We start from the raw sequence: 25,410 nt of genomic DNA, 5'->3' as shown, positions 1-25,410 counted from the left end.
GGGAGGGTATATAAGCGGCCTCGGCGACAGCGCGGTAGACGCTGGCCGAGACATCACAGACTCGTCGACTTGGGGGATTTTTGTGAGTCTGAGGGGTAAGCGCCGAGGCCTCTTCCCGGACCTGCTTTTCGCCTTATCTGCTGCTCCTGACCCCGGGCCGTGTGCCTTCAGATCAGTAATCTCGGTGCGCTCGGGTGCTGCGGCCTGTGGCTGGATTGCCTGTGACGTCCCGCCTGCCTGCTGACCAACTGGCCTACGGCGCCGCCGAGATGAAGCTGTCCCTGGTGGCTGCGGTGCTGCTGCTCCTCGGCGCGGCGCGGGCCGAGGAGGAGGACAAGAAGGAGGACGTGGGCACGGTGGTCGGCATCGACTTGGGGACCACCTACTCCTGGTAAGTGGGGTTTGTGGAAAGGGGGGAATGGGGCGTGGCCTCCTGCGCTGCCGTGAGAATCGCGATGCTGATTCTTTGCGTTCTTGGTGATTTTTCCGCCAGCGTGGGGGTGTTCAAGAACGGCCGCGTGGAGATCATCGCCAACGATCAGGGCAACCGCATCACGCCGTCTTATGTGGCCTTCACTCCTGAAGGGGAGCGTTTGATCGGCGATGCAGCCAAGAACCAGCTCACCTCCAACCCTGAGAACACCGTCTTCGATGCCAAGCGGCTCATCGGCCGCACGTGGAACGACCCGTCTGTGCAGCAGGACATCAAGTTCCTGCCTTTCAAGGTTCGGTGGGGTTTTCCTCACCCGGTAGAGGTGGGTGGTGGTGGTTGGAGTATTTAAGACCTTACTGAAAAATTGTTGAGACAACAAAAAGGATACAAACATGGTGTATCTGTAATAACTTTTATTGAGTAATCTTGGTAATGTTACAAAACTTAAAGTAAGCCTGGCAAACAAAGACATTTCACAGACAACTATTCTGTCTACATCGTTTAGGATTAAGAGTCTGATTAAAACTGAAGAGGCTTGTCTTTGTAAGGCACCCATACTCCTTAAACATTTCTAGTCAATATTCAGTTACAAGCGACCACAGTAAACCAAACTATGGGGGAGGAAGTGGGACTCAGACAGTCCTCTTTTAAAATTTTAAATGTTCTTCTGTGTCTGAAAATAATAATAATTGTTTAAAATAGGTTGTTGAGAAGAAAACTAAACCATACATTCAAGTTGATATTGGAGGTGGGCAAACAAAGACATTTGCCCCTGAAGAAATTTCTGCCATGGTTCTCACTAAAATGAAGGAAACTGCAGAGGCTTACTTAGGAAAGAAGGTAAATATTTTTAGAACAATGTTAAGTAATTTTATTTTTCCTATTCTTAATTTATTGTGTTGTGTAGATGCTTTCATTGTTTTGATAATTTGAATATGAATGACATCCATGTATATCAATTTTAATTACTTGCATGTTTTACTGTGGGCCAGAAAATACTAGGGACTTTTCATGTGTTACCACTTCATGCTTGCAAATCCATGGGTATAAAATTACATATCATATACCCATCTAACAAACAAATTGTCTTAGAAACTAAAGTGATGGTTTGAGTGCAATTTATATAAGAGTTAAACCGTGTGATAAAATACACTTAGTTACCTTCTGTTATCTTTTCAGGTTACCCATGCAGTTGTTACTGTACCAGCCTATTTCAATGATGCCCAACGCCAGGCAACCAAAGATGCAGGAACTATTGCTGGATTGAACGTTATGAGGATCATTAATGAACCGTAAGTGTTGAATTCAAAAGTATGGCATATTTGCCAAATAGGGGGAATGTAAACTTAGTAAGCTTTTTTTTTTTTTTTTTCTTCTCATTCTCTTAACAGTACAGCAGCTGCTATTGCTTATGGCTTGGATAAGAGGGAAGGGGAGAAGAATATCCTGGTGTTTGACTTGGGTGGTGGAACCTTTGACGTGTCTCTTCTCACCATTGACAATGGTGTCTTCGAAGTCGTGGCTACTAATGGAGATACTCATCTGGGTGGAGAAGACTTTGACCAACGTGTCATGGAACACTTCATCAAACTCTACAAAAAGAAGACTGGCAAAGATGTTAGGAAAGACAACAGAGCTGTGCAGAAACTCCGGCGGGAGGTAGAAAAGGCCAAACGGGCCCTGTCTTCTCAACATCAGGCAAGAATTGAAATTGAGTCTTTCTATGAAGGAGAAGACTTCTCTGAGACTCTGACTCGGGCCAAATTTGAAGAACTAAATATGGTATGTTCCTTGTTTTTTTTTTTTTTTTGCTTTGCTAATGAGATCTAGTTAGACTTTGTGTTTGGACTGCTGCATTTAGATATGTAGACAATATCTAGGTATAACAGGTATCATCGCAGGAATTGTGTTTCCTGTTCTAGGATCTGTTCCGTTCTACCATGAAGCCTGTTCAGAAGGTGCTGGAGGATTCTGACTTAAAGAAGTCTGATATTGATGAAATTGTTCTTGTTGGTGGCTCTACTCGAATCCCGAAGATTCAACAACTGGTTAAAGAGTTCTTCAATGGCAAGGAGCCATCCCGTGGCATCAACCCCGATGAGGCTGTAGCATACGGTGCTGCTGTCCAGGCTGGTGTACTCTCTGGTGATCAGGATACAGGTACGTCACTGTCCTAGCGTCTTCCACAGTACTTCAGTAGCTTGATAGGAAGAGTATAATTATCTGTTGCTTTAGAAGGCAATAGAACATGAGCAACAAGGTCACACGGCTAGTAAAGGGTAAAGTGAGGATAAGACCTGGCTTAGTTTCAAGATCATTAGCAGCTACATTTAATTCATTCCTTCCGAAATGGTTTTGCACAGAACCTCACATTAAATGGCAAGATGGAAAAGATACAGTTCAGGGGGAGACTGCTTGGTAGTGCTCCTGTGACTCTTGAATTAGAATTTAACCTTGGTTAACTTACCTTTGCAGGTGATCTGGTACTGCTTGATGTATGTCCCCTTACACTTGGTATTGAAACTGTGGGAGGTGTCATGACCAAACTGATTCCAAGGAACACTGTGGTGCCCACAAAGAAGTCTCAGATCTTTTCTACAGCTTCTGATAACCAACCAACTGTTACAATCAAGGTCTATGAAGGTAATACACTACGTTTGTGAATGACATAGTATGTTTTTGAGAAGCATGACTTCTTAATATATTCTATTGAAATGAGAAGGGAAAGAAATACCTACTATTTTCAGACGGTGTCCCTAATATGACTAGTGTTGAGTTTGGTAGAGTCAGCCCCCAAATCTAGTAGAGTCAGCCCCCAAATCTAGCTCTTATCTAGCTGTCTGGCACTCTTTGCTTTTAAAAATAACTTCTAACCTGGCTCCTAGAAAAGAGTTCATAATGCTGTAGATGAAATTCAATTAAAAGTTAGTAGTAACTTAACACAGTCTCATTTGCTACTCCTTATAGATCAATACTGACCCACTTCTAGCTAGATAAGCATGCCCTTGCCACTGTAGGCTCCAGTGGACTGAAGTGTAAGAATCCATAAATGTTTGCCAGTAACAACTAATAAGTTTTTTTGTCTAACTTCTAGGTGAACGACCCCTGACAAAAGACAATCACCTTCTGGGAACTTTTGATCTGACTGGAATTCCTCCTGCTCCCCGTGGGGTCCCACAGATTGAAGTCACCTTTGAGATAGATGTGAATGGCATTCTTCGAGTGACAGCTGAAGACAAAGGTACAGGCAACAAAAATAAGATTACAATTACGAATGACCAAAATCGCCTGACACCTGAAGAAATTGAAAGGATGGTTAATGATGCTGAGAAGTTTGCCGAGGAAGACAAAAAGCTCAAGGAGCGCATTGATACTAGAAATGAATTGGAAAGCTATGCCTATTCTCTAAAGAATCAGATTGGAGATAAAGAAAAGCTGGGAGGTAAACTCTCCTCTGAGGATAAGGAGACCATGGAAAAAGCTGTAGAGGAAAAGATTGAATGGCTAGAAAGTCATCAAGATGCTGACATTGAAGATTTCAAAGCTAAAAAGAAAGAACTAGAAGAAATTGTTCAGCCAATTATCAGCAAACTCTATGGAAGTGCAGGCCCTCCCCCAACTGGTGATGAGGAACCAGCAGACAAAGATGAGTTGTAGACATTGCTCTGCTAGTGCTGTAATATTGTAAATACTGGACTCAGGAACTTTCGTTAGGAGAAAATTGAAAGAACTTAAGTCTCGAATGTAATTGGAATCTTCACCTTGGAGTGGAGTTGAAAATGCTATAGCCCAAGTGGCTGTTTACTGCTTTTCATTAGCAGTTGCTCACATGTCTTGGGGTGGGGGGGAAAGGAAGAATTGGCTATCTTAAAAAGTGGGTAAAAAAGCTGGATTAGGGCATGTGTTCACCTTGGAAATGTCCTATTTAACAATTGGGTCATGTGCATCTGGTGTAGGAACTTTTTCTACCATAAGTGACACCAATAAATGTTTGTTATTTACACTGGTCTAATTTTTGTGATAAGCTTCTAATTAAGTCAGCTGCTTCAAGGTTAGATTCTCACTTGTGTGGAGGGGGGTTGGGGTTTTTACCGAATACTTTCAGGGAATTTGCCTGATGTTAATCTAAAGAGAGGGGCGGGGGACTCTCCATTTCTGCTCAGGTCATGATCCCGTGTTGTGGGGTTGGCTTGTCCCTCTCCCTCTGCTTCTTCCCCTTCCCCCCCCCTCCAATCTTTATAAAAAAAGGGATGGGGAGGGAGGGGCACCTGGCTGGTTTTTGGTCAGGTTGTGATCTCAGGGTCATGAGATTTGAGCCCTGTGTCGGCTCCAAGTGCAGCACAGAGTCTGCTTGAAACCCTCCCTGTCCCTCTGCCCCTTCCCCCCCACCCCTTGCGATATAAATCTTAAAAAGGGGGGTTCCTGGGTGGCTCAGTCAGTTGGGCATCTGCCTTTGGCTCAGGTTGTGATCCCGGGGTCCTGGGCTCCCTGTTCAGAGTCTGCTGCTCCTTCTCCCTCTGCCCCTCCCCACTGCTTGTGCTCACACAAGAACACATGCTCTCTCTCTCAATCTGTCAAATGAATAAAATCTTAAAAAGGGGGGCAGGAAAGGTAAACATTCTTACCTAGGCAAGGGACATTTTACAGTGCCCAAGGGTGGAATTGTCTTGAACATAGTTGAAATTTCCAACTTCCCCTTATCTTTAAAATTTTCTGGTGGCTTTTTATTACTCATGCTTTGTAGCTGCTAGAATTCCAAGACTTGATATGAGTGATGGATCACTGATGTTAACTATACACGTGGATTCAGTTCATAATTTTAGGATATAAGTGTGTATTTTAAAACCTCTGCTATGTCAGAATCACCATCTCTGAAATTTCTTATTAGTGGTCTGGAGTGGGGTCTAGGATGGTGACCCTGACACTACTTTAAGCCCTACTACAGTTGTGGATCAAAGGCAGTCATTTGTATCAAAAGAGGTTCAAGATTACTTGGATTGGCTCCCTGAGGAAAGGGGTATCTAAACGAGTAATTTTGTGTGATCAATAAAGGGCAGGCTCTTTGGGCAAGTAAGAAATCCAATACTGCTTAAGGATAAATATTTTATAGGTGGGCAACCAGCTGAAAGGTAAATTTGCTAACTGGCAGAACTGGAACATGACGGCATGATTATCTTACTCTGAGGCCCAGACCCCTGCTGCAGTGCCCCAGAAGCATTTGGACAAGCCTGGAGTGTAATACCGAAGGTCTTCAGGCCAAGTTTGATACAAACCTTAAAAATGACCTGCGGTGCTGTGTGCTGTGGTGTTATCAGGTGGTTGGGAAAGACAAGGGCCAGTCTTCATCCCTGTCCCCAGTGGCTCAGTACCAAATGCCAACTGGCTGCACCTCTTTATGGACAGCAGCTACTGAACACTAGAAAGATAGACTTCAACCTGTAAATGTCCACTCCCTGATTTATACACCTAATTCTGCAACATTTTTGTGGTCAAATTTTTTTTAAGATTTTATTTTTATGTAATCTCTACATCCAATGTGGGGCTTGAATTTACAACCCTGAGATCAAGTGTCACATGCTGTACTGACTAAGCCAGCCAGGTGCTCCTTTGTGATCAATATTCTGAAGCAATCACATTAACTTAGGTTGTACTGCTGGTATATAGAGGTTTTCGCACTTGGGCTATCCATTTCTTCACCTACCAAAGTAGGTAAGAGCAAGAGGGATACATAGTGCAAAAAATATTTTGGAGTTATAAAACAGCTAAGGTTTTATTGAACTTTTCTGAACGTTTGTCATTTAATAAAAATGTGGAATTTATTAGTCAACTACAGTCACAATACAGTCATTATAGATTTCCCCTTCTGTATTCATCCCACCGAACACAAAACAGAGCAGTGTGTCAGTTTGACTTTCCTCATGTGAGTCACCACCTTGGGTCACTCCTTTGTCGGTGGAATCCCCTTTCTCAGTATCACAGTTCAGAGTAACAGAATTTGAATCTTCTTTCTCGGAAGTACACATCACCGGCCATGGAATGACACACATGGAATGATCCAATCGTCCAGGGGGTAGAAAAGTATCAAATTTAAGCAAAGTCCAATGCTGCTTTTCTATGTTAGAGAAAAGACAAATATACAAAGGCTCTGTGTTAAGAAATTTCCAGAAATGCTCAGCGATTGCTGTATCAGCCCTAACAGAAATAGGAAATAAAAGAAAAAAAAAAATCTGGGGTGCATGGGTGGTACAGTTGGTTAGGTGTTGGTTTTGGCTCAGGTCCTATTTTCAGGGTTATGAGATCGAGGCCCAAGTCCAGCTCTGGACTCAGTGTGGAGTTGGCTTGGGATTCTCCCTCTATCTCTGCCCCTCCCATTCATGCTGTCTGTCTCTCTAAAATAAATAAATCTTAAAAAAAAAAAAAAAAAACCACAACTAATGGCAGTGTTACTGCTTTCATGATGTCATTCTCTAGAAGTTTGTTTTCATTCCTTTGGATTTAGATGTGGAGGGAAAAGCCAAAGTACTGTGATACTTTTCAAAGAATGGTCACATTTGTCTTAAAGACCCACAGTGAACAGCTGCTCACCTATGTGATATTGGTACATTGTATTCAGTGCTCCTGTGGGAGTCATCCCTCCAAAGATATACAGGTGTTTTCCCACAGCCACAGCTGAGTGGGCAGCACAGCCTGTGGGAGCTGCCCCAGTGGGACTTAGCTTCTGCCACTGCATGTCACCTGCCAAGAGAAAGAAAGCGGGTGCAACATGACCTAGAATACAGATTCCACCTTACCTGTCAGACTCCTGCAGTGTGCAAACCAATCACTAAAGGTCGTTCACTAAGCACTCAGAGGTAACACAGCAAGGTTTAGTGTGCACAGAAATTATTTGGGGGAACTTCAAATTCTGTTTGGGTGTCCTGGAAGGGAGGAGGAGCTCAGTACTCTATAGTTTTAGCAAGCATCTCAGGTGATTCTGATAGAAGTGGTCTTCAGAGTACATGGAATAATAGGATATTATCTTTGGTGACTGTCACCACTTCCTACTTTGGAGCCCAGAAGGAGTTGAGTTCCGTATCTGTGTGTGCACGTTTCAAATACTAGCAGTTCCTTAGAAAGCAACTTCATGAGTGCTGGCTAGGCACTTTAAAGATTATGCTTGCTCACAACAGTCCTCTGAAACTGCTATTCCTTCTGCCGACTCTCTTTTTACTGGTGAAGAAACAGAATCAAAGAGGGAAACACTTGTCCAAGATCTCACAGCAAGCAGGAGGCACAGCTGGAATGATACTCAGGTCTGATGCTAGAACCTGTTCTCTACACTGTAATGTGCTGCCTCAAGCACCTGCTCCCGACCTACTTCTGCAAGGATATTTGCATCTTTACAAACAAGCACTGAAATGAGGCATGATATTATTGGATTTTAGGTTTAGAGAATTACCGGGGTAGAAAAGGAAGAGAAATAGCCAGGAAGTAGTTCCTCAGCACAAGCGAGTAGAACTGTCTTTTTTAAAATATGCATTAAAACCCCAGTTGAGGGTGCCTCACCCTCTTCCTGGTGTTTTTAACCATTTAGCACGGCAATTCTGGTCACCAACCTCCAGACACACTTGAAGTTGTCCATGCCCCTCATGGGCATAGGGTTAATGGTTAATGCCAGCCAGGGAATCCAGTCAGGGAATACAAAGCATAATGAATTTTAATGAAAGAACAGGGTTGTTGAAAGCAGAAGAGATAATTAAAGGCTGGGTCCACAGCAAGTACTCAGAACGGGATTGCTTTCATTGGTATTATTATTTATTATTATTCAGGCCACATTTGACAGAAATCTAGCCAAGATTCTGCTGGCTGGCCAAGTGACCCATACTTATGAGCAAAGCTATATTCTATCAAAGCATATTTTATTTAATTTTAAGCAGACAAGCCCCCATGCCCTCTACCCTACTTACTTATATTAATGCAATGGAGATCATCATAGAACTTGTCCCCTGCCAAGCCTCCATGGATGAAGAGCTGTGTCCCCGCTGCCACCATCACATGACCATGCCGGGGGGATGGAGGTTTTCCAAATGTCTCTGGCTGTGACCAGGTCAGGGTGTCTAGAAAAGTAAATTCATTGACATCAGAAGAAAAAGCTAGGAAGAATATGAGAAACAGACCGAAGCTTCACTTCCCAGGAAGCAGAGATGTTCAAAGCAGAAAGTGACCTTGGCGTCAGTCACTCCAACTTGCCAACCCAGTCCAGGCCTCCCTTCTTCTACAGACCATACAGCCTCTGCCTGAACACTTCCAGGGCTGGAGAATTCACTACCTTACACGCCTGCCCCTTTTACTGGGCATTAGGAAACTATTCCTTGCTTAGACCTGGACAGAGTTCAAAAGAATGAGTCTGTTTCTTCTGTGACGGGCCTTCAGAGTCTTCCTTTTCCAAGACAGTATTTTTAATTGATTTGCTGGAAGCATGGCGGGGGCGGAGGGGAGACTACTTTTGAAGTTAGCTGAGCCTGCTAGAACACAGGGTGTAGAGTTAAAACTTGCTCATTTCACTGAATAACTTTGTGGCCTTGCAGCAGTGAATTCCCTAAGCTCTAGTTTTTACAACTGTAAAATGGGGATAAAGATACTACCTAGTTCTCAGGGTTAAAGTATGAATTAAATGAGATGTACATAAGGCATAGGCTTGGAGCAAGTACTCCGTGCGTGAGAGTTTGTGTTAGAATTACTTTTTTTTTTTAAAGATTTTATTTATTTATTCGACAGAGATAGAGACAGCCAGCGAGAGAGGGAACACAAGCAGGGAGTGGGAGAGGAAGAAGCAGGCTCACAGCAGAAGAGCCTGACGTGGGGCTCGATCCCATAACTCCGGGATCACGCCCTGAGCCGAAGGCAGACGCTTAACCGCTGTGCCACCCAGGTGCCCCTTGTGTTAGAATTACTGTTTGTGGCATGCCTGAAGGTTGTACATGGAGCCCCACTATTCGAAGGAATACAATCTGAAATAATCTGAAAAAGGCTTATGCACAAACACATTCATCACAGCATTGTTTGTAATAGACAACTGAAAAGAGCTTCGGTGCACCAATGGGTGAATGGTTGTTATTGCTACAATCAAGATAGAATACCATGTATTTGTTAAAAATGTTGAAGATTGAGGCACGTGGCTGGCTTAGTCAGTAGAGCACGTGAGTCTTAATCTCAGGGTTCGTTCAAGCCCTACAGTGGGAATGGAGCCTATTTAAAACAAACAAATAAAAATGTTGAAGACTTCGTGATCACAGGGGAAGTGCTTAAGAGAAAAACATAGGCTACAAATATTACATGTAGAATTATCGCTATTTTTTTAAATTTTATTTATTTATTTTTATTAAGTAAACTCTACCCCCAGTGAGTCCCATGCTCTGCTGACTGAGCCAGCCCAGCGCCCCATCTCTGCTATTTAAAAAAAAAGATTGGAAACACACTGAGATGTTAATAATTTGGGAGTGATAGTATTTTACGTATACATAGAGTACGCATATATATACACACATACTTTTTTCCCCTCATTCNTACACATACTTTTTTTCCCTCATTAACTTAGAGTTTCATGTCTTCAAAACCAACATTATTTAACATTTTTAAAACTGCCTTAAAAGATTTGCAAAGCCCATTCTTTCAGGAAAGGGAAAAGTCATACTGTGATGTGTTTTCATTCTTCCAATTTTACGTTGTAAGTTTGAAATTTTGCTTATTGCATCTTCCCAAGAAAGGCTGCATCGCTCGTGAAAAACACACATGAAAACTATTTTTGGCCCATGTTATTTGTAAATTGTTATTCATGAATGCCTACTAGTAAGAGGAAGAAATGCAAATAAATGCTCCTTACACAAAAATCTGGCAAGAGGTCTCAAAATTCTAAATGTTTCTATCCACTGGGTGTTATGCGCAAATAATGAATCATGGAACATTACATCAAAAACGAAGTATGGTGGCTAACATAATAAAAAATTATTATAAAAAAATAAATAGAAATAAATGTTTCTATCATTTTCACCCAGTAATTCCACTCCTCAGCATCTACTCCACATAAACGTTTGTAACACATACAAAAATTAATGTGTACGTTCACTTAACACTGTCTGCAAAAAGTCAATCAGTAGGAAAATGAATGAATGAATAAGGTATAGCCACAGGATATGCTCTCCAAGGAAATTGGTACTGGCTTAGAAGACATCCGTGATGTGTGATTAAACGAAGGGATCATAACGTATTCCTGAGGTACACCCTATATGCCAGGCACTGTACTATGCACTGTACCACATTATCTCATTTAATCTTTCCAGCTCTTTTTAGTAGGCACTATGACTATCTCTATTTTACAGATCAGCGAACTAAGACCTAGTGAGATTAACAGGTCTAAACTAATATAGAAGGGGCGCCTGGGTGGCGCAGTCGTTAAGCATCTGCCTTCGGCTCAGGGCGTGATCCCGGAGTTCCGGGATCGAGTCCCACATCGGGCTCCTCCGCTGGGAGCCTGCTTCTTCCTCTCCCACTCCCCTGCTGTGTTCCCTCTCTCGCTGGCTGTCTCTCTGTCACATAAATAAATAAAATCTTTAAAAAAAAAAAAAGTAATACAGAAAGTATGTGTCAGATCTGGTCCTGAGTCCAGGTTAGGCAGCTGCAAAATGATTGCTTTCAACTACTGAGATTTAGCCTCACCCCTCACCAGCAAAAGTAAGCTGTAGAACTGTATTTATAATTAGATCCCATGTATGTGTTTTAAAGTTTCTATATCATCTCAAAATTCATAGAAAATTCATAAATATCCACTTACACGTATATGTATGATTTATAAATGCATAGGCAAATCTGGAAGGAGACCTCAGGAACTGCTAAGAGTGTTTCCCTCTGTTTGGGGAGTGGGAAGGAAAGCCTAAGGGGGAAACTTCCACTTTTTATTAATTACACTGTTTAAATATTTTAAATTGGTCATTTATACCTTTTTAAATGCACGTGCTGCTGTGGGAGGAAGATATTAGCTCAGGGACACATCGAAAACATCTAGAAGTGAGACACTCAGACAAAGTGTCATTTTCTAACCTCTGCCTCCTACATCAGGTAAGCTGTAGGCCTGGGTGACTCTGACCTGGTAAGTGGCAGCCCTAAGGGGCCCGCCAGTCCATACTTGCGTCAAACACATGCAGCTTCACATCCTGCACGGGCTGGGCGCCTCTCTCTCCGCCCCCAAAGACATACAGCTGGTTTCCAATGGCTGCAGAGGATGTGTGGAATGTTCTTGGGGATGGTGGAGGGCTGGTCACCTCTGGCATGGTCCAGGTCCTGGTTTCTGGTCCAGAGAGAGAAGGCAGGTACCTAAAATATCCAGACTGATGGACCTCTGATCTTGACTCTGAGGCTAGGCAGGGTTACCTACCACACCCCCAACCCCAACGGGGACAGCAGAGGTCTAGGCAGGGTTCTCGTGCCAGCGAAGTCAAGGAGGGGTAGCAGGGGATCCTGAGAATTTTCTCAGATTGAGTCAAATCCCCAAGATTGAAAAAGTCACACACACGATTAAGAATGAGGTCGACTTATTTTTCAAGATCTTCCTTCAAACATCCTCTCTGAACACTCTTCTCCTTTGTGGACTATCCTGGACCCATTCAGGGGAGCCCAGCATCTGCTAAAATTCTTCCCACTAGAGGCTAGAACTAAATGTGCCAAATTTCCCAGAATATGTGGCCATGGCCATTAAAAGAAAATAGACAAAGCAATCACAGTGTCAGTAGTAATAATAATAGCTCCTTCTAAATAGTATGTGCTAAGTAAATATTAGTTTCAGATTTTTACAGATAAGGGAATAGAAGCAGAGACAGATGAAGTCATTTGTTTAAAGTGACGTGGCTGGGGGCGCCTGGCTGCCTCAGTCGGTGGAGTATGCAACTCCTGATCTTGGGGTTGTGAATGTGAGCCCCACGTTGGATGTAGAGATGTATTTAAAAAATAAAATCAAGGGGCGCCTGGGTGGCACAGCGGTTGAGCGTCTGCCTTCGGCTCAGGGCGTGATCCCGGCGTTGTGGGATCGAGCCCCACATCAGGCTCTTCCGCTGTGAGCCTGCTTCTTCCTCTCCCACTCCACCTGCTTGTGTTCCCTCTCTCGCTAGCTGTCTCTATCTCTGTCAAATAAATAAATAAAATCTTAAAAAAAAATAAAATATAAAATAAAATAAAGCCACATGGCTAATAAATGGCTGAGTTGGGATTCAGATTCCATTTTGATAACACCAAGATCTACGTATTTTCCACTCTTCTGACTTGAGAATAAAAATTAACCACCTGGGGGAGGTGCAAAGAAGCTTCTCTCTTTTTAGAATGGAGCACGAGTTTTATAGAAACAGATGCATTAATTGAGCACCTTCCTTGTGCAGAATCATTGTCCTTTGCATTCTGCCTGTCGTCCCCACTCAACTCCAGGAGGTGTTTGGAAAGTATCCTCATTTTGCAGACGAGGGAACTGAAGCTCAGAAAATTTAAATCCTCCCCACCCCCCACCCCCACCACTGCCAGATCACAGCACTTGTGCAAGGCAGAGCAGAGGTTTGAACTCAGATCTGTCAAGACTCCCACACTCGCACCACCACAACACACCAGGAATTATTTCTTGCCTAGGAAATTCTGTGCCTTTTGTAAAGGTCTTCATCCAGCATACAGAGTGCTACAGGAAGCATCTGGCATACGTATGGGACTCAAACATGAACCTGGAGACGAAAGAAGTCTCAGCCTATATCCAAAGCAAAATGTAATTCTCTCTAGAGCTATGGATCTTGGAGAGCTTTTGGCTCTTAGGTGGAGTTAGAAGGTGCGTAACCTCTAGGATCAGAAGATTTTCAAAATAACCACAAAGGAGTCCTAAGCCATTTGACAGACTGGCCTTAGTAACAAAATAGCTAAGAATTCACATTTTTCCTATTTCTTGGGCATGGTGTCAAATTATACTTTCTAGGAGAAAAGGGATCTGGTAGAAAATCAACCCCTCTGACAGAGGCTTTCCAAATTCTCTGTATTTTATTCAAATGGATGCCACCATTGAAAATCAAAAGGCCAGGGATCCAGAACTGATTTCCATCTGCCAAACCAAAGCTACATCAACCAAAACAACAATTATCGAGTGTTAACTGTGTGCCAGATATTGAATAAACTAAAATCCTTGCCAAACTTAACAAGGTAAGAACTATGACTATCCCAACATGACAGAATGCTTGCAAACAAGCATCTTACTCAGAGAGCACTGGGCAAGAGTTGACTGTCATATGAAAAATGTCCAGGTTGCTAATCGTTAACAAAATGCATGTTTAAATAATTAGATACAAGTTTTTTAGCCTATCAAATTAGCAGTGTTTAAAAATGATAAATTCAGGGGCGCCTGGGTGGCTCAGTCGTTAAGCATCTGCCTTCAGCTCAGGGTGTGATCCCAGAGTCCTGGGATCGAGCCCCACATCAGGCTCCTCCGCTGGGAGCCTGCTTCTTCCTCTCCCACTCCACCTGCTTGTGTTCCCTCTCTCGCTGGCTGTCTCTCTCTGTCAAATGAATAAATAAATCTTAAAAAAAAAAAAGATAAATTCAGGGGTGCTTGGCTGGCTCAGTTGGTGGAACATGCGATTCTTGACCTCAGGGTTGTGAGTTCAAGCCCCAATAAAAAATAAATAAATAAAATAATATATAAAAGAAAAGATAAATTCAGTGCCAGTCAGGAGTGAAAATGCACTATTAAATACAGAGAGAGGAGCAGGTGGAAAACACTGGAGAACAATTGGGTAGCATGTATCAAAAGCCTTAAAGTTCATAGTGTTTTACTTGGTCTTTTTAATTCTGGGCATGAATTCTAAGCAAATAATTGTCAATGACTTCTGAACAAAGATGTTCACTCTTTGTGATTTATAATGGCAAAAATCTGAAAACAAACTAAATTATGGTACTATCACAAAAATGGAGTACATGCAGCCATTAAAAGTGATGTTAAAGCAAAGTTAATAGGAAACCATTTCTGTAGTAATTATGAAATTAAAAGGAAAAAGGTACAATAGTGTAGGGGTGAAATAGCATGAACTCAGGCTTACAAAAATACAGAGAAATAAAATAAAGGAAGTACACAGAGAGGTTATCAGTAGCCTGAATGTCACAGGATCGTGGATGTCTTTTGTCCACTTTATGCTTTTCAAGTATTTTACAATGAATTATATTTATAAAGAGAAAACAACAAAAAATTTTCAACTTCAATTTTTAACAAAAAGAAAGACAAGTGCACCTCCCATGGGTGGTTCAGGAACATCCTCTCAGAAGAGATGTTCCTAAACTGCTTCATCTCTGATAAAACTGCCAGCGACACTGGGCAGGAACTTTGCACTGTTTGGCTAAAAGAAACGTAACAGGTCAGGGTTTCTCAACTTTGGCACTACTGGCATTTGAGACTAGATAATGTGCTATTATGGGGGGGCTGTCCTGTGTATTACAGGACGGATAGCAGCATCTCTGGCCTCTGCCCACTACACGCCAGTAGCAACCCCCCACAACCCAAGCTCGATCACCAAAAACGTGTCCAGATGTGGTCAAATGTCCTCTGGGGGACACAATCGCCCCCATGTGAGACCCCCTGACCTAGGTGACAGGTTCTAGGCTGACTTAGTCACTGACTCAGTCATTGGAGTGTGCCTGGACCTGGGTCACCCACTTGGCATAGCTGTTCTCTGAAGTTTCTTCCAGCTTTGGCTTTTAAGAAGTGGATAGTTGTACATGTTATGAGGCGGGGGGGTGGGGGTTGGAGGATGTAATTCTGTTATTTTCAGATTCTGCTAGAAGTTAAAATTCCTATTTTCGGGCGCCTGGGTGGCTCAGTCAGTTAAGGGTCTGCCTTCGGCTCAGGTCATAGTCTCAGGGTCCTGGGATGAGCCCCGCATCGGGCTCCCTGCTCAGCAGGGAGCCTTCTTCTCCCTCTCTCTCTCTAGCCCTCTCCCCCGCTCATGTTCTCTCACTTTCTCTCTCAAATAAATAAATAAACTCTTTAAAAAATCATAAAAAATAAAAATTCCTATTTTCTATGAGGTCAGCAAAGTTAAATGAATTATTCAGGACAATCCAAATGAGTTTTGCTCCGGGAAATGGAACCGGATTTCTTTCTTTATTTAGGTAAATAAAAATAACCTTTGGCTACTTACCAGGATTCAGAACTTGTAGGCAATTTCGATTTCCTGACTGGTCAGCACCTCCAAACACCCAGATGGTATGAGGTGCACAAGAGGGAACGAAACTGGCATGCTCGTAACGGGGCAAGAGGCCCTCTGCGGCGGCCAAATCCCATCGGTGAGTTCCTAGAAGACATTTCACTCAGCCCCTGCCCTGGACCTGCCAACTGCTTCTGTTGGTTGACAGACTTGGAGTAGGGTAGTGAGGAGAAAAGGGTCGAAAGCCTAAGTGAACCACTATCAGTCACTTGCAGGGAATATGGCCAAATTCTAAAGTTCTATAATAGACCTTCAGGGACTGTCTGCCTAGTGCAGAAACCCTCCTCTAGGGAAACTCACCCCGTTCTCCCAACCACAGGGGTAGAGACCCCAAAAACCTGTTTGTACTACAACACCTTGACTTTCCGGCTTCAGCTGATCGGGTCAAAGGTAGTCACTTGACCCAAAACGGGTCAATCAGATCCTCTCCCTGGAGAAGCCGGAATTCAAACAGATTTCTGGATTTCTTCTATTATGTGTGGAGAAGCAGCTGAAGTCAAAGTACGGAGAAGAGAAAAAAGAAACATCTACATAAAGAAGTGGATCTCCCCAGAGAGAGTGAGGGAGAAAGTAGATGGATTTTGATGGCTTTCCAATTCCTGCTTCTGCTCTCTCCTGAGGCTAGGCTGTATTTCCTATGTTTGGATTCTTCCCTTTTTATTTATTTGTATTTTTTTGCCAGTTTATGAGAGTCTCTGTTACCTGCAACTAAATGATTTCTGGCTAAAACAGGATCACAACCGCCAAGGGGAGTAAGTTATTATCCCCATTTTACAGGACACTGAAGCCCGGGGTGGGGGTGGGGGGGAGTTAGACAGGTTAGCCAGGGTCACAAAGCTAGTACTAGGTCCCACCAAAGATGTACGTGAACCAGACAGTGAGTTTCTTGAGGGCTGGAAGAGATTTCATTTGCCTCTGATTTCCTAGCGCCGGGTGTAGAAATTCAAATGCCTACGTAGGAGGGAACGTGGCAAATTGGGGGATGAGAACCCCACTGAGAGGCGGCATCTCTACTGTTGCCATGTAGACATGCAGGCCTGCTGACGTCAGATCTCCCAAAATTATCAGGAGAAGCCAAACCATTTCCATCTTTATATGTAGACCCTTACACATTTGGTTGGCGAACAACTTAGATTAAAACGATAACGGCAAAGTAGCATGGACCTAACAAAACATGTATGTGGGCCACTGGTTTTCTTCTGCCCATTGTGTATAGTACAGAGTAGTCACCATTCATTCCTTCTTCATTCATTCATTCATTCATTCATCCATCCATCTATCTACCCAAATACTTAAAAAGCACCTACTCTGTGGGCGCCTGGGTGCCTTAGTCGTTTAAGCGACCAACTCTTGATTTCAGCTCAGGTCATGATCTCAGAGACAGATCAGGCCCCCCATGGGGCTCTGTGTTCAGAGCACGGAGCCTGCTTAAAGAATCTCTCTCTCTCTCTGCCCCTCTACCCCCCTTGTTGGTGCACTCACTTGCGCTGTCTAAAAAAAAGTTAATTAATTAAAAAGCACCTACTCTGTACCAGGCACTATGGTAGTGGCTGGGGATACAATGATGAATAATGTAACTATATTCCTTGTTTCCAAGGAGTTTATACTCTTGTGGGGAAGACAGACAAGAAACAATCACATGTGATAAGAGCTGTGAAGGGGGATAAGAATGGGAAAGTACAGAATACTATGGAAATATAGAGGGCGGGTTGTGACATTGTGATTTATATTAAGAAATATATGTGTGATCTTTGTCCGTTCCAGGCACAGAGCTTTTAAAACCCTTGCAATTTCCCAAATTATAAGTTTGAAAAGGTGTCTTATGTAACAAGCCCCTGTCAACCACACCTGGGTTTATGTTTATGAGGTGACTTCTGGAAAGCCCTAAGGATGAGGGCCGGCTGCCAGGGGAACCAGCCATATGATTTAGAAGTTTGGGACTTTCAGCCCCAGCCTCCCACCCCCACCTCTGGGAAAGGTAGAGGTGTAGAGGTTGAATCAATCACCAATGGCCGTTAATTTAATCAATTATGCCTGTGTAAAGAAGCCTCCAGAAAAACCAAGAAGGGGTTTAGAGAGCATCTAGGTTGGTAAACACATGGAGGTGCTGGGAGGACGGTGCACCCCTAGAAGGTACGGAAGTTCCGTGCCCTTCCCCCATACCTTGCCCTATGCATCTCTTCCCTCTGGCTGTTCCTCAGTTATATCTTTTTAAAATAAACCAGCAAGCTAGTAAGTAAACTATTTTCCCCAGTTCTGTGAGCCACTCTAGCAAATTAATGGAACCCGAGGAGGGGATCATGGGAATCTCTGATTTATAGTTGGTATGTCAGAAGCACAGGCAGCAAGCTGAACTTGCGGGTAGTGTCTGGAGTGGGGAAGGGGTGGGAGAGTCGTATGGGATCGGATGCTAAATCCAGGTGAATCTTGTCATAACTGAATTGAGCTGTAGGACACTCAGAATTGCTTGCTGTGGGGAAATATCCCCAGACATTTGGGGGCCAGAAATGAAATATTGAGACTAGTGTGGAGAGGAAAGGTACGAGTAGAGAAGGAAAACAGACTGGTTCTCCTTTCCAGTGGTGGTGCCTAAACCAGTCCAGAAGTATCAGGGAAAGCTTCCTGATGGGAATGACAGTTAATCTGAGATCTGAAATATGAACAGTAGCCAGGTGATAAGGAAAGGGAAGAGCCGGGGCGCCTGGGTGGCACAGCGGTTAAGCGTCTGCCTTCGGCTCAGGGCGTGATCCCGGTGTTATGGGATCGAGCCACGTCAGGCTCTTCTGCTATGAGCCTGCTTCTTCCTCTCTCACTCCCCTGCTTGTGTTCCCTCTCTCACTGGTTGTCTCTATCTCTGTGGAATAAATAAATAAAAATCTTAAAAAANTTAAAAAAAAAAAGTTTAAAAAAAAAAAAAAAAAAAAGGAAAGGGAAGAGCCTTCCAAGCAGAGAGAACAGTATGTGCAAAGGCTGGGAGACCAGAGATTCAGACATGTCCAAGGGACAGAAGGATACTCAGTGTAGGAAATGCGGGTTTGGGAGAGCCAAGAAATGAGTTGGGAAAGGCTTGAACGGTGGGAGTGACATGGTCAGATTTGTATTTTATTATTTTTTTTAAAGATTATTTATTTATTTATTTATTTGTCAGAGATAGACAGCCAGCGAGACAGCGAACACAAGCAGGGGGAGTGGGAGAGGAAGAAGCAGGCTCCCTGTGGAGGAGCCCGATGTGGGACTCGATCCCAGAACGCCGGGATCACGCCCCGAGCCAAAGGCAGACGCCCAATGACTGTGCCGCCCAGGTGCCCCAGATTTGTATTTTAGACAATACTCTCCAGCTAGGTATAGAAAATACACTGTACATGGGTAAACCTGGAAGCAGAGAGACCAGAGGAAGACAACAGGAAGGGAGACAACAGGAAGACAACAGGAAGAGGCTATTGGACTATCTAGGGGAGAAGTAATAATGCTTGGACTGCAGTAGTAGTAGGGAAAATGGACAGACATGGAAGAGGATAGAGAACACTTAGGACTTGGTGATTAATTAGATACGTGGATGGAAAAGGAGGTGGGGTCATCGATGTCTCCCTGAGGAATATCTGATGAAGGAATGGTTGGATGTCCAGGGCTCTAAACAGACTCTGTGAACCACCCCCCTCAAAAAGAAGGTATTGGTTGGGTGCATGTGTTCCAGAGGTCTGCTGAGAGCTTAGGGACTTCTCAGTGATGTTCATTTTCTTGGGAGGAGAACCCTGCTATCTGGTCTGAACTGGTGTTCTTACAAATACTCTGGTCATGGCCAGTAGCACAAGCTCTGCTCTCTGGCCACAGGGCACCCGCCTCGCAACTGCTGGTCTTACCCAGATCCATGGTGTGCACATCCGAGAAGCTCCTATTTGGATCTGCTCCCCCAACAATGAAGACCTTCCCTCTCTTGGCATCACCGACTGGGGGTAAATATGAACAGCTGTGGCCAACCCGAGCACAGGGGCTGTCTCCAGGGGGGGTCAAGGTGTACCTGCCAAAGGGAGGATGTATTCAGGAGACCCACGCAGTGGTGTGTTTTTTCCACTTCTCGTGAAATACCCCCAGAATGAGGGCTCTTATACACACACACACACACACACACACACACACACAAACTTTAAGTTGTATCCAGCAAAGCACTATTTCCCTGATTCATCATAGTACCTTCCATTTGCACATAACCTTTGACTTTTCAGTTTTGTCACTACTTTCGTCTCATGTTAACCTAGTAATTGTCCCCATTGGGTAGAGAGGGAAACTGACACCCAGAAAAGTTCCGTGGTGTGTCCTGGCACGAGATGGAAGTCATAAGCATGTCTGACTTCAGGCAGACCAGGTTCAAGCCCCCAGTCAGATGCTTTTGAGATGTGTGACCTTCGGAAGTCATTTAACCTTTCTAAACCTTCCTTAGTTTCCTCATTTGTAAACTGAGGATGGCAGTAGTTCTTACCTGGGAAGGGTAAGACGAGGTCTTGTAACAGTGCACGGAAGGCCTCAATAAATGGTGGCTGGAACTTCAGGTGCACTCACATAGGAACCTACAGCCCTAACGCTCTTGCCACTAGCCTGTGATGCGCTGTCAAGTAATATTCTCCAGAATGTACTGATTTTAAGAGCTTTCCCAGATTATTCATAAAGCTTGACCTGATGGAAGCCAGAGCTAGGACTCTGAAGAAATCAAATACAGGATCCATCCATACCATTCTCTAAAGGCATTCTGAACGCTGACTATAAAAACATACTTCAAACTTCCTGGTTGGAAAATAAAATTCTGTAGCTGTTTTTTGGGCCCTGTCTCGTTAGACCTCTCTGGCATTTGGTAGTCCTGACTCTTCCCTCCACCTCGTACCTTTCTCCTTACCCGCTTCCCCACATCCCTTCCTTTTGGTTCCTTACCCATCTTTCTGGCTGCTCTTTTCCATTTTCTTGCTCTCACTCCTCTCCCACCAGCTATCTCCTCAGCATTAGTACCCCTGGATTCTCTTCCCTTCTCAATCCACGTTCACTTACCCTAGCAAGTTCACCTGCACTGATGGTCTCAGCTACCACCCACCTATGTATCCATCAGTGATTTCCAAGTCTCTATTTCTATTCCAGATCTCTCTTCTGATAACCAGATTCACATATCCTATTATCACCTGAATGATTACGAACAATGTACCATGCCTGCTGCTAACTTCGTTATAATCCTGGGTTTTCCTTAATCTGCATAAAACCCCTTCTTTTTACCACCGACGGCCCAAGACTTAGAAAGGTTAAACAACTTACCCAAGAGCACACAGCCACCCAGATACATGGTGAATAAGACAAAAAGTTCCTGCCTCCAGAGCCCTTACAGACTAGTTGGGAAGAGAAACATTAAACGGATAATTTCACAAATATCCATTTTATTTTAATTTTTCTGTAAAGGAGTACAAGGGATATATTGTATGACAACATATCCTAAGGGGACCTTACCCTATATAAGGAGAGGTGGGAGAAGGAGATGGTCAGAGAAGGCTTCCTGAAGAACCACCATTTGAACTGAGCTCTGAAGTATGGTAGAAGTTAGCTGGGCAAAGGGAGGGATGAAACATGAGGGAAAGAGTGACCCAGGTAGAGACCAGCACACACAGTACCAGAGTTTGCAGTGCAAGGCATGTTAAAGAAGAGAAAGACAACAAAGGATGAGTTAGGGTACTTGAGGTTGGAAAGACAGGCAGGGACAGATCATGCAAGGTCCAGCGGGCCATTTTAAGGACTCTGGTTTTTATCTTAAGATCAAAGCAGCACAAGGGGCGCCTGGGTGGCTCAGTCGGTTAAGCATCTGCCTTCGGCTCCGGTCATGATCTCAGGGTCCTGGGGTCGAGCCCTGCCTTGGGCTCCCTGCTCAGCAGGGAGTCTGCTTCTCCTTCTCCCTCTGCCCCTCCCCCCTGCTGGTGTGCTCACACACTCTCTTTCTCAAATGAATAAATAAAATCTTTATAAAAAAGAGAGAGAGATCAGAGAGGCACAAAAGGGTTTTAAACCAGGGAATGCCAGGATCAGATTTATGCTGGCTGGAGAGCAAGAGTGGATGCAGGGAAGCCAAACTGGAAGACCTTCCTCCAAGGTCCTACATAAGCATTGCCTCCTCCCTACAGTCTTCTGTGAGCCCTGCTTCAGTACTGACCACATTTCCTCACCATCACCTGCTCAGTGCAGCCCCTACGACACCTGCCCAGACTATTCACCTTTGCACTTTCAGCACCCACACAGCAGCTGCCCCTGTCAGGCCAGTGTTAGTTGAATAAAGGGTTGGTTGAGCCAGTAGCCAAGAAACAGTAAGGCCAGTTTAAACCACATCCACTTCCCTGAAAATCTTAAAAGTGAGTCACAGCTTGAGGGAAGACACAGTGTTGGAGCTGCGGATGCCAGATGGTCCGTGCCTTACTCTTCCTAGTAAATGGATTTTAATAAAATCAACATCTGCTCTGTGATAATTATTGCCCCACGATCTTTCCTCAGAAGACCTTTCCAGACAGTTTAAGTCTAATTACCACCAACTACAGACAGTTTCATCTCTACCCTTTTTTATAGATGATCAAATATGTTAGTAAACTACTTAAAATGAAACAAAAACTCATGTTTTCCTCTGTCTGAATCCTTCCTTACAGACCATGTTGCTTTCCTGGGCTTGTCTCCAGGCTCCAAGACTGGCAGGAGCTTCATGGTGTCCTATGCATAAGAAAGAAAGGCACTTTTTAGACATTTATGATTATCTTTCGTCTAAAACACAGAACAAATCTGGTCACTTTCTTCCTTAAAAACTTTCCTTTTGATGTGCCACTTTCTAGGGCCTGATTAATTTGAACAAACATTACCAACACTTTGATAGAAACATATTTGGGAGGTGAATATAACACAACTTTATTAACACAATTAAAGAAGTTTTTGGCTGAAATTGTGTGTCTGTGATTTTTAATTAAAAACATTTTCGGGGGGGCACCTGGGGGGCTCAGTCAGTTAAACATCTGCCTTCAGCTCAGGTCATGATCCCAGGGTCCTGGGATCGAGCAAGCCTCGATTTGGGCGCTCTCCTTGGCAGGGAGCCTGCTTCTCCCTTCCCCTCTGCCTGCTGCTCCCCCTACTTGCGTTCTCTCTCTCTCTATCAAATAAATAAATAAAATCTTAAATTTTTTTTCAGGGGTCATAAAATGTTCACGCTCATCAAAAGATAAAATGTTTTATGTTTTATTTATTTTTTTAAGGATCATTTCTTTTTTTTTTTTTTTTAAGATTATTTATTTATTTATTTGACAGAGAGAGAGAGAGAGACAGCCAGCGAGGGAGGCAACACAGCAGGGGGAGTGGGAGAGGAAGAAGCTGGCTTCCGGAGGAGGAGCCCGATGCGGGGCTTGATCCCAGCACCCTGGGATCATGCCCTGAGCCGAAGGCAGACGCTTAACGACTGAGCCACCCAGGTGCCCCTAAGGTTTATTTCTTTTAGTAATCTCTACACTAAACATGGGGCTTAAACTCACAATCCAGAGATCAAGAGTCACCTTCTTCCAACCGAGCCAGCCAGGCACTCCAAAAGATAAAATATTTAATTTATTTTTTAAAGATTTATTTGCTTGGGGGGGAGGCGGATGGAGGGGGAGAAAGACTCCCATGCCAGCTCAGTGTGGAGCCTGATGGGGGGGGCTGGATCCCACCACTCCAGAAATCACCACCCCAGCTGGAAACCAAGCTTATTAACAGACAGTGCCACCCAGGCATCCCAAACATAAAATATTTTAAAAGGCTGAGAAATACTGAACTCTGGGATAAACCCTGGCTTCAGCATGGCATTGAAAGCCTGGACTCAACCTTCTTCTCAGGAACTCAGCTCCACAGTTTCTTGCAATCGTGAGCTATTCTTGCTATATCTGTTGTTTCTGTCATGGCAGGCCCTTTCATATCTTGGATCTTTCGCTACTTCCCCTACCTGAAATGTCCCCTTCCCCTCTAGGCAACTAGGAAACTCCCAGTCAACCTCCAAAGCCCAGTTCAAACGTCCCCCCCTTCTCAGTATAACCTTCCCTGATTTGTTGCTTTCTATTTACATCCTCAAGTTACTTCCTTCTCCCTTTGAAGGTTATCTAGCAAGCCACCATCATTGCAGGGATCACCCTGAATGTGGTTATCTATTTAAAGGTCTCTAGATTAGATTCTAGACTAAATTCCAACAGAGCTGGGCCTCTCAGATTCTTTCAGAGAACATACCAATAGGCTCGGCTTAGAGTAGAACTGAGGGATGAGTGAATGAAGAAAATGGATGAGATTCTTGGTAGATAAATTGAGAAATCCAACCTCTGGCCTAAGTCCCCGGCCGCAGTACCCAAAGCCCAGTGGGGTAAATTTCGCACGGGCGGGGACTTCCTACAGCTACCCCTGGCAGTCCCATCCCCCTGTCGCATCCCCGCGTGGCAGCGATAGAAGACAGGAGTCAGGGTCGGGAGAGCACAGGCTGGTTCCTTTGCGTCAATGTGGCCGGGCCCGAGTCCAAGCACGCCCTCCCCAGGGGTCTCCACCCGGCCCGGGCCCACTACCCTAAAGGATGAGACCGCCCCCGCCCAGGATAGCGTGAGACCCACCGCGCAAGAACCCCAGACCCCGACCGCATTACCTGCGGCAGCTTAGGACGGTCCCGGGCTTTGGCTCCGCCCCCAATATGGGCGGGGTCCGGGCATTCGCCCCGCCCCCAGACCCGGAACTGCGCGGCGGCCAACCGCTCTCCAGCTCTCGGGTCCCAGGACTCGGCCTCCAGGGCGCGCCCAAGGAACGCGACCAGGAGAGCTCCTCCCCTCCCGGAGGGTTGCCTGGCGGTGCGTGTCTCGGAAACCAAACAGGCCGGCGGTTCCTGGGGCTGTTCCTCCCCGGCGGAGTAAATAAGCCAGACTACTTGGAAACGATTTACAAGCGAAATGCCGGGGGTTGGGCGCCCACTTGGACGACCCACATTCCTTCAGCAGAAGGGCTAGGGTATTCTCAGTTCCAGCGGCTGTTGGAAATGTTTTTTTGTTTTTTTTTAAGATTTTTTATTTTATTTATTCGACAGATAGAGAGAGGGAACACAAGCAGGGGGAGTGGGAGAGGAAGAAGCAGGCTCATAGTGGAGGAGCCTGATGTGGGGCTCGATCCCATAACACCAGGATCACGCCCTGAGCCGAAGGCAGACGCTTAACCGCTGTGCCACCAGGCGCCCCGGAAATGTTTTTTGAGAAAGGGAGAGTTGAAGATACTCTCCTAGGTGTGAAATCTCCCTGTGCGATCCTTAGGCCACTTCAACCTTTGGCGCCTTACACAGCTGACTTATTCCATAATTAGCGTTTGTAACTATGGCAGGCAGTATGCTGAACCAAATGTGGCCCCTGGCCTCCTGGACTTTACAGTCTAACTTAGAGAGAGAGAAGGAAGATTAAACAGAAAAATAACTAGGTACATTTGCAAAAAGTGCAAGGAATAAAAGGTTCCTCAATGAGAGTATTCTTGGGGAAGTTACTTTTTTCTGGGCCTCAGTGTCACCCATCTGTAAAATGGAGCTAATAAGATTTTGGTCACAAGGTTATGGTGGGGAATACACGAGCTAATGAATAAAAAGTGCTCAGTGCCCAGTGACTGGCACAGGGTTGGTCTTCTGTAGAGTGTAATGCTATTCCTAGCTATAAATGAGTTTAGACAGACACCAGTCCT

The 25,410-nt window shown here is 44.4% G+C and overlaps 2 protein-coding genes across 5 annotated transcripts; one reads left to right on the top strand and one right to left on the bottom strand.

The window, feature by feature from the left end:
* The first annotated feature begins 22 nt into the window (after positions 1-22).
* HSPA5 (heat shock protein family A (Hsp70) member 5) lies at positions 23-4,442 on the top strand. The gene is made up of 8 exons (XM_011221121.3): positions 23-391; positions 494-725; positions 1,136-1,273; positions 1,613-1,725; positions 1,825-2,215; positions 2,356-2,593; positions 2,909-3,076; positions 3,528-4,442. Exons 1-8 carry the CDS (start codon positions 270-272, stop codon positions 4,088-4,090), a joined length of 1,965 nt encoding a protein of 654 aa, XP_011219423.1. The 5' UTR covers positions 23-269; the 3' UTR covers positions 4,091-4,442.
* A 1,734-nt stretch (positions 4,443-6,176) lies between these two features.
* On the bottom strand, positions 6,177-24,432 carry RABEPK (Rab9 effector protein with kelch motifs). Of its 4 annotated transcripts, XM_002916309.4 has the most exons (8): positions 24,344-24,432; positions 22,352-22,410; positions 19,548-19,705; positions 15,622-15,774; positions 11,595-11,756; positions 8,380-8,529; positions 7,019-7,168; positions 6,177-6,545 (listed from the first exon to the last, which is right to left on the bottom strand). In XM_002916309.4, the coding sequence occupies exons 2-8, from the start codon at positions 22,402-22,404 to the stop codon at positions 6,253-6,255; spliced, it is 1,119 nt and encodes a 372-aa protein (XP_002916355.2). In that variant the 5' UTR covers positions 22,405-22,410; positions 24,344-24,432; the 3' UTR covers positions 6,177-6,252. The 4 variants fall into 4 exon arrangements, with proteins under 4 accessions (XP_002916355.2, XP_019652041.2, XP_019652040.2 ...); XM_019796482.2 differs by lacking the exon at positions 11,595-11,756; XM_019796481.2 differs by lacking the exon at positions 15,622-15,774.
* Between the last annotated feature and the right edge of the window lie 978 nt (positions 24,433-25,410).

This window comes from Ailuropoda melanoleuca, chromosome 7 (assembly GCF_002007445.2).
Source record: "Ailuropoda melanoleuca isolate Jingjing chromosome 7, ASM200744v2, whole genome shotgun sequence".
Taxonomy (NCBI): domain Eukaryota; kingdom Metazoa; phylum Chordata; class Mammalia; order Carnivora; family Ursidae; genus Ailuropoda; species Ailuropoda melanoleuca.
The sequence above is the reverse complement of the archived record's forward strand: the minus strand, read 5'-3'. Positions and strand labels throughout refer to the sequence as shown.

What these genes read in the sequence shown, in the direction of transcription:
- HSPA5 (XM_011221121.3), top strand. Translation starts at nt 270, where the DNA reads ATGAAGCTGTCCCTGGTGGCTGCGGTGCTGCTGCTCCTCGGCGCGGCG. An exon ending in TTGGGGACCACCTACTCCTG is followed by an intron (nt 392 to 493) that starts GTAAGTGGGGTT and finishes TTTTTCCGCCAG; the next exon opens with CGTGGGGGTGTTCAAGAACG. An exon ending in ATGAGGATCATTAATGAACC is followed by an intron (nt 1,726 to 1,824) that starts GTAAGTGTTGAA and finishes TTCTCTTAACAG; the next exon opens with TACAGCAGCTGCTATTGCTT.
- RABEPK (XM_002916309.4), bottom strand. Translation starts at nt 22,404, where the DNA reads ATGAAGCTCCTGCCAGTCTTGGAGCCTGGAGACAAGCCCAGGAAAGCA. An exon ending in AAGCCCAGGAAAGCAACATG is followed by an intron (nt 19,706 to 22,351) that starts GTCTGTAAGGAA and finishes TCCCTTTGGCAG; the next exon opens with GTACACCTTGACCCCCCCTG. An exon ending in TGTGCACACCATGGATCTGG is followed by an intron (nt 15,775 to 19,547) that starts GTAAGACCAGCA and finishes AATGTCTTCTAG; the next exon opens with GAACTCACCGATGGGATTTG.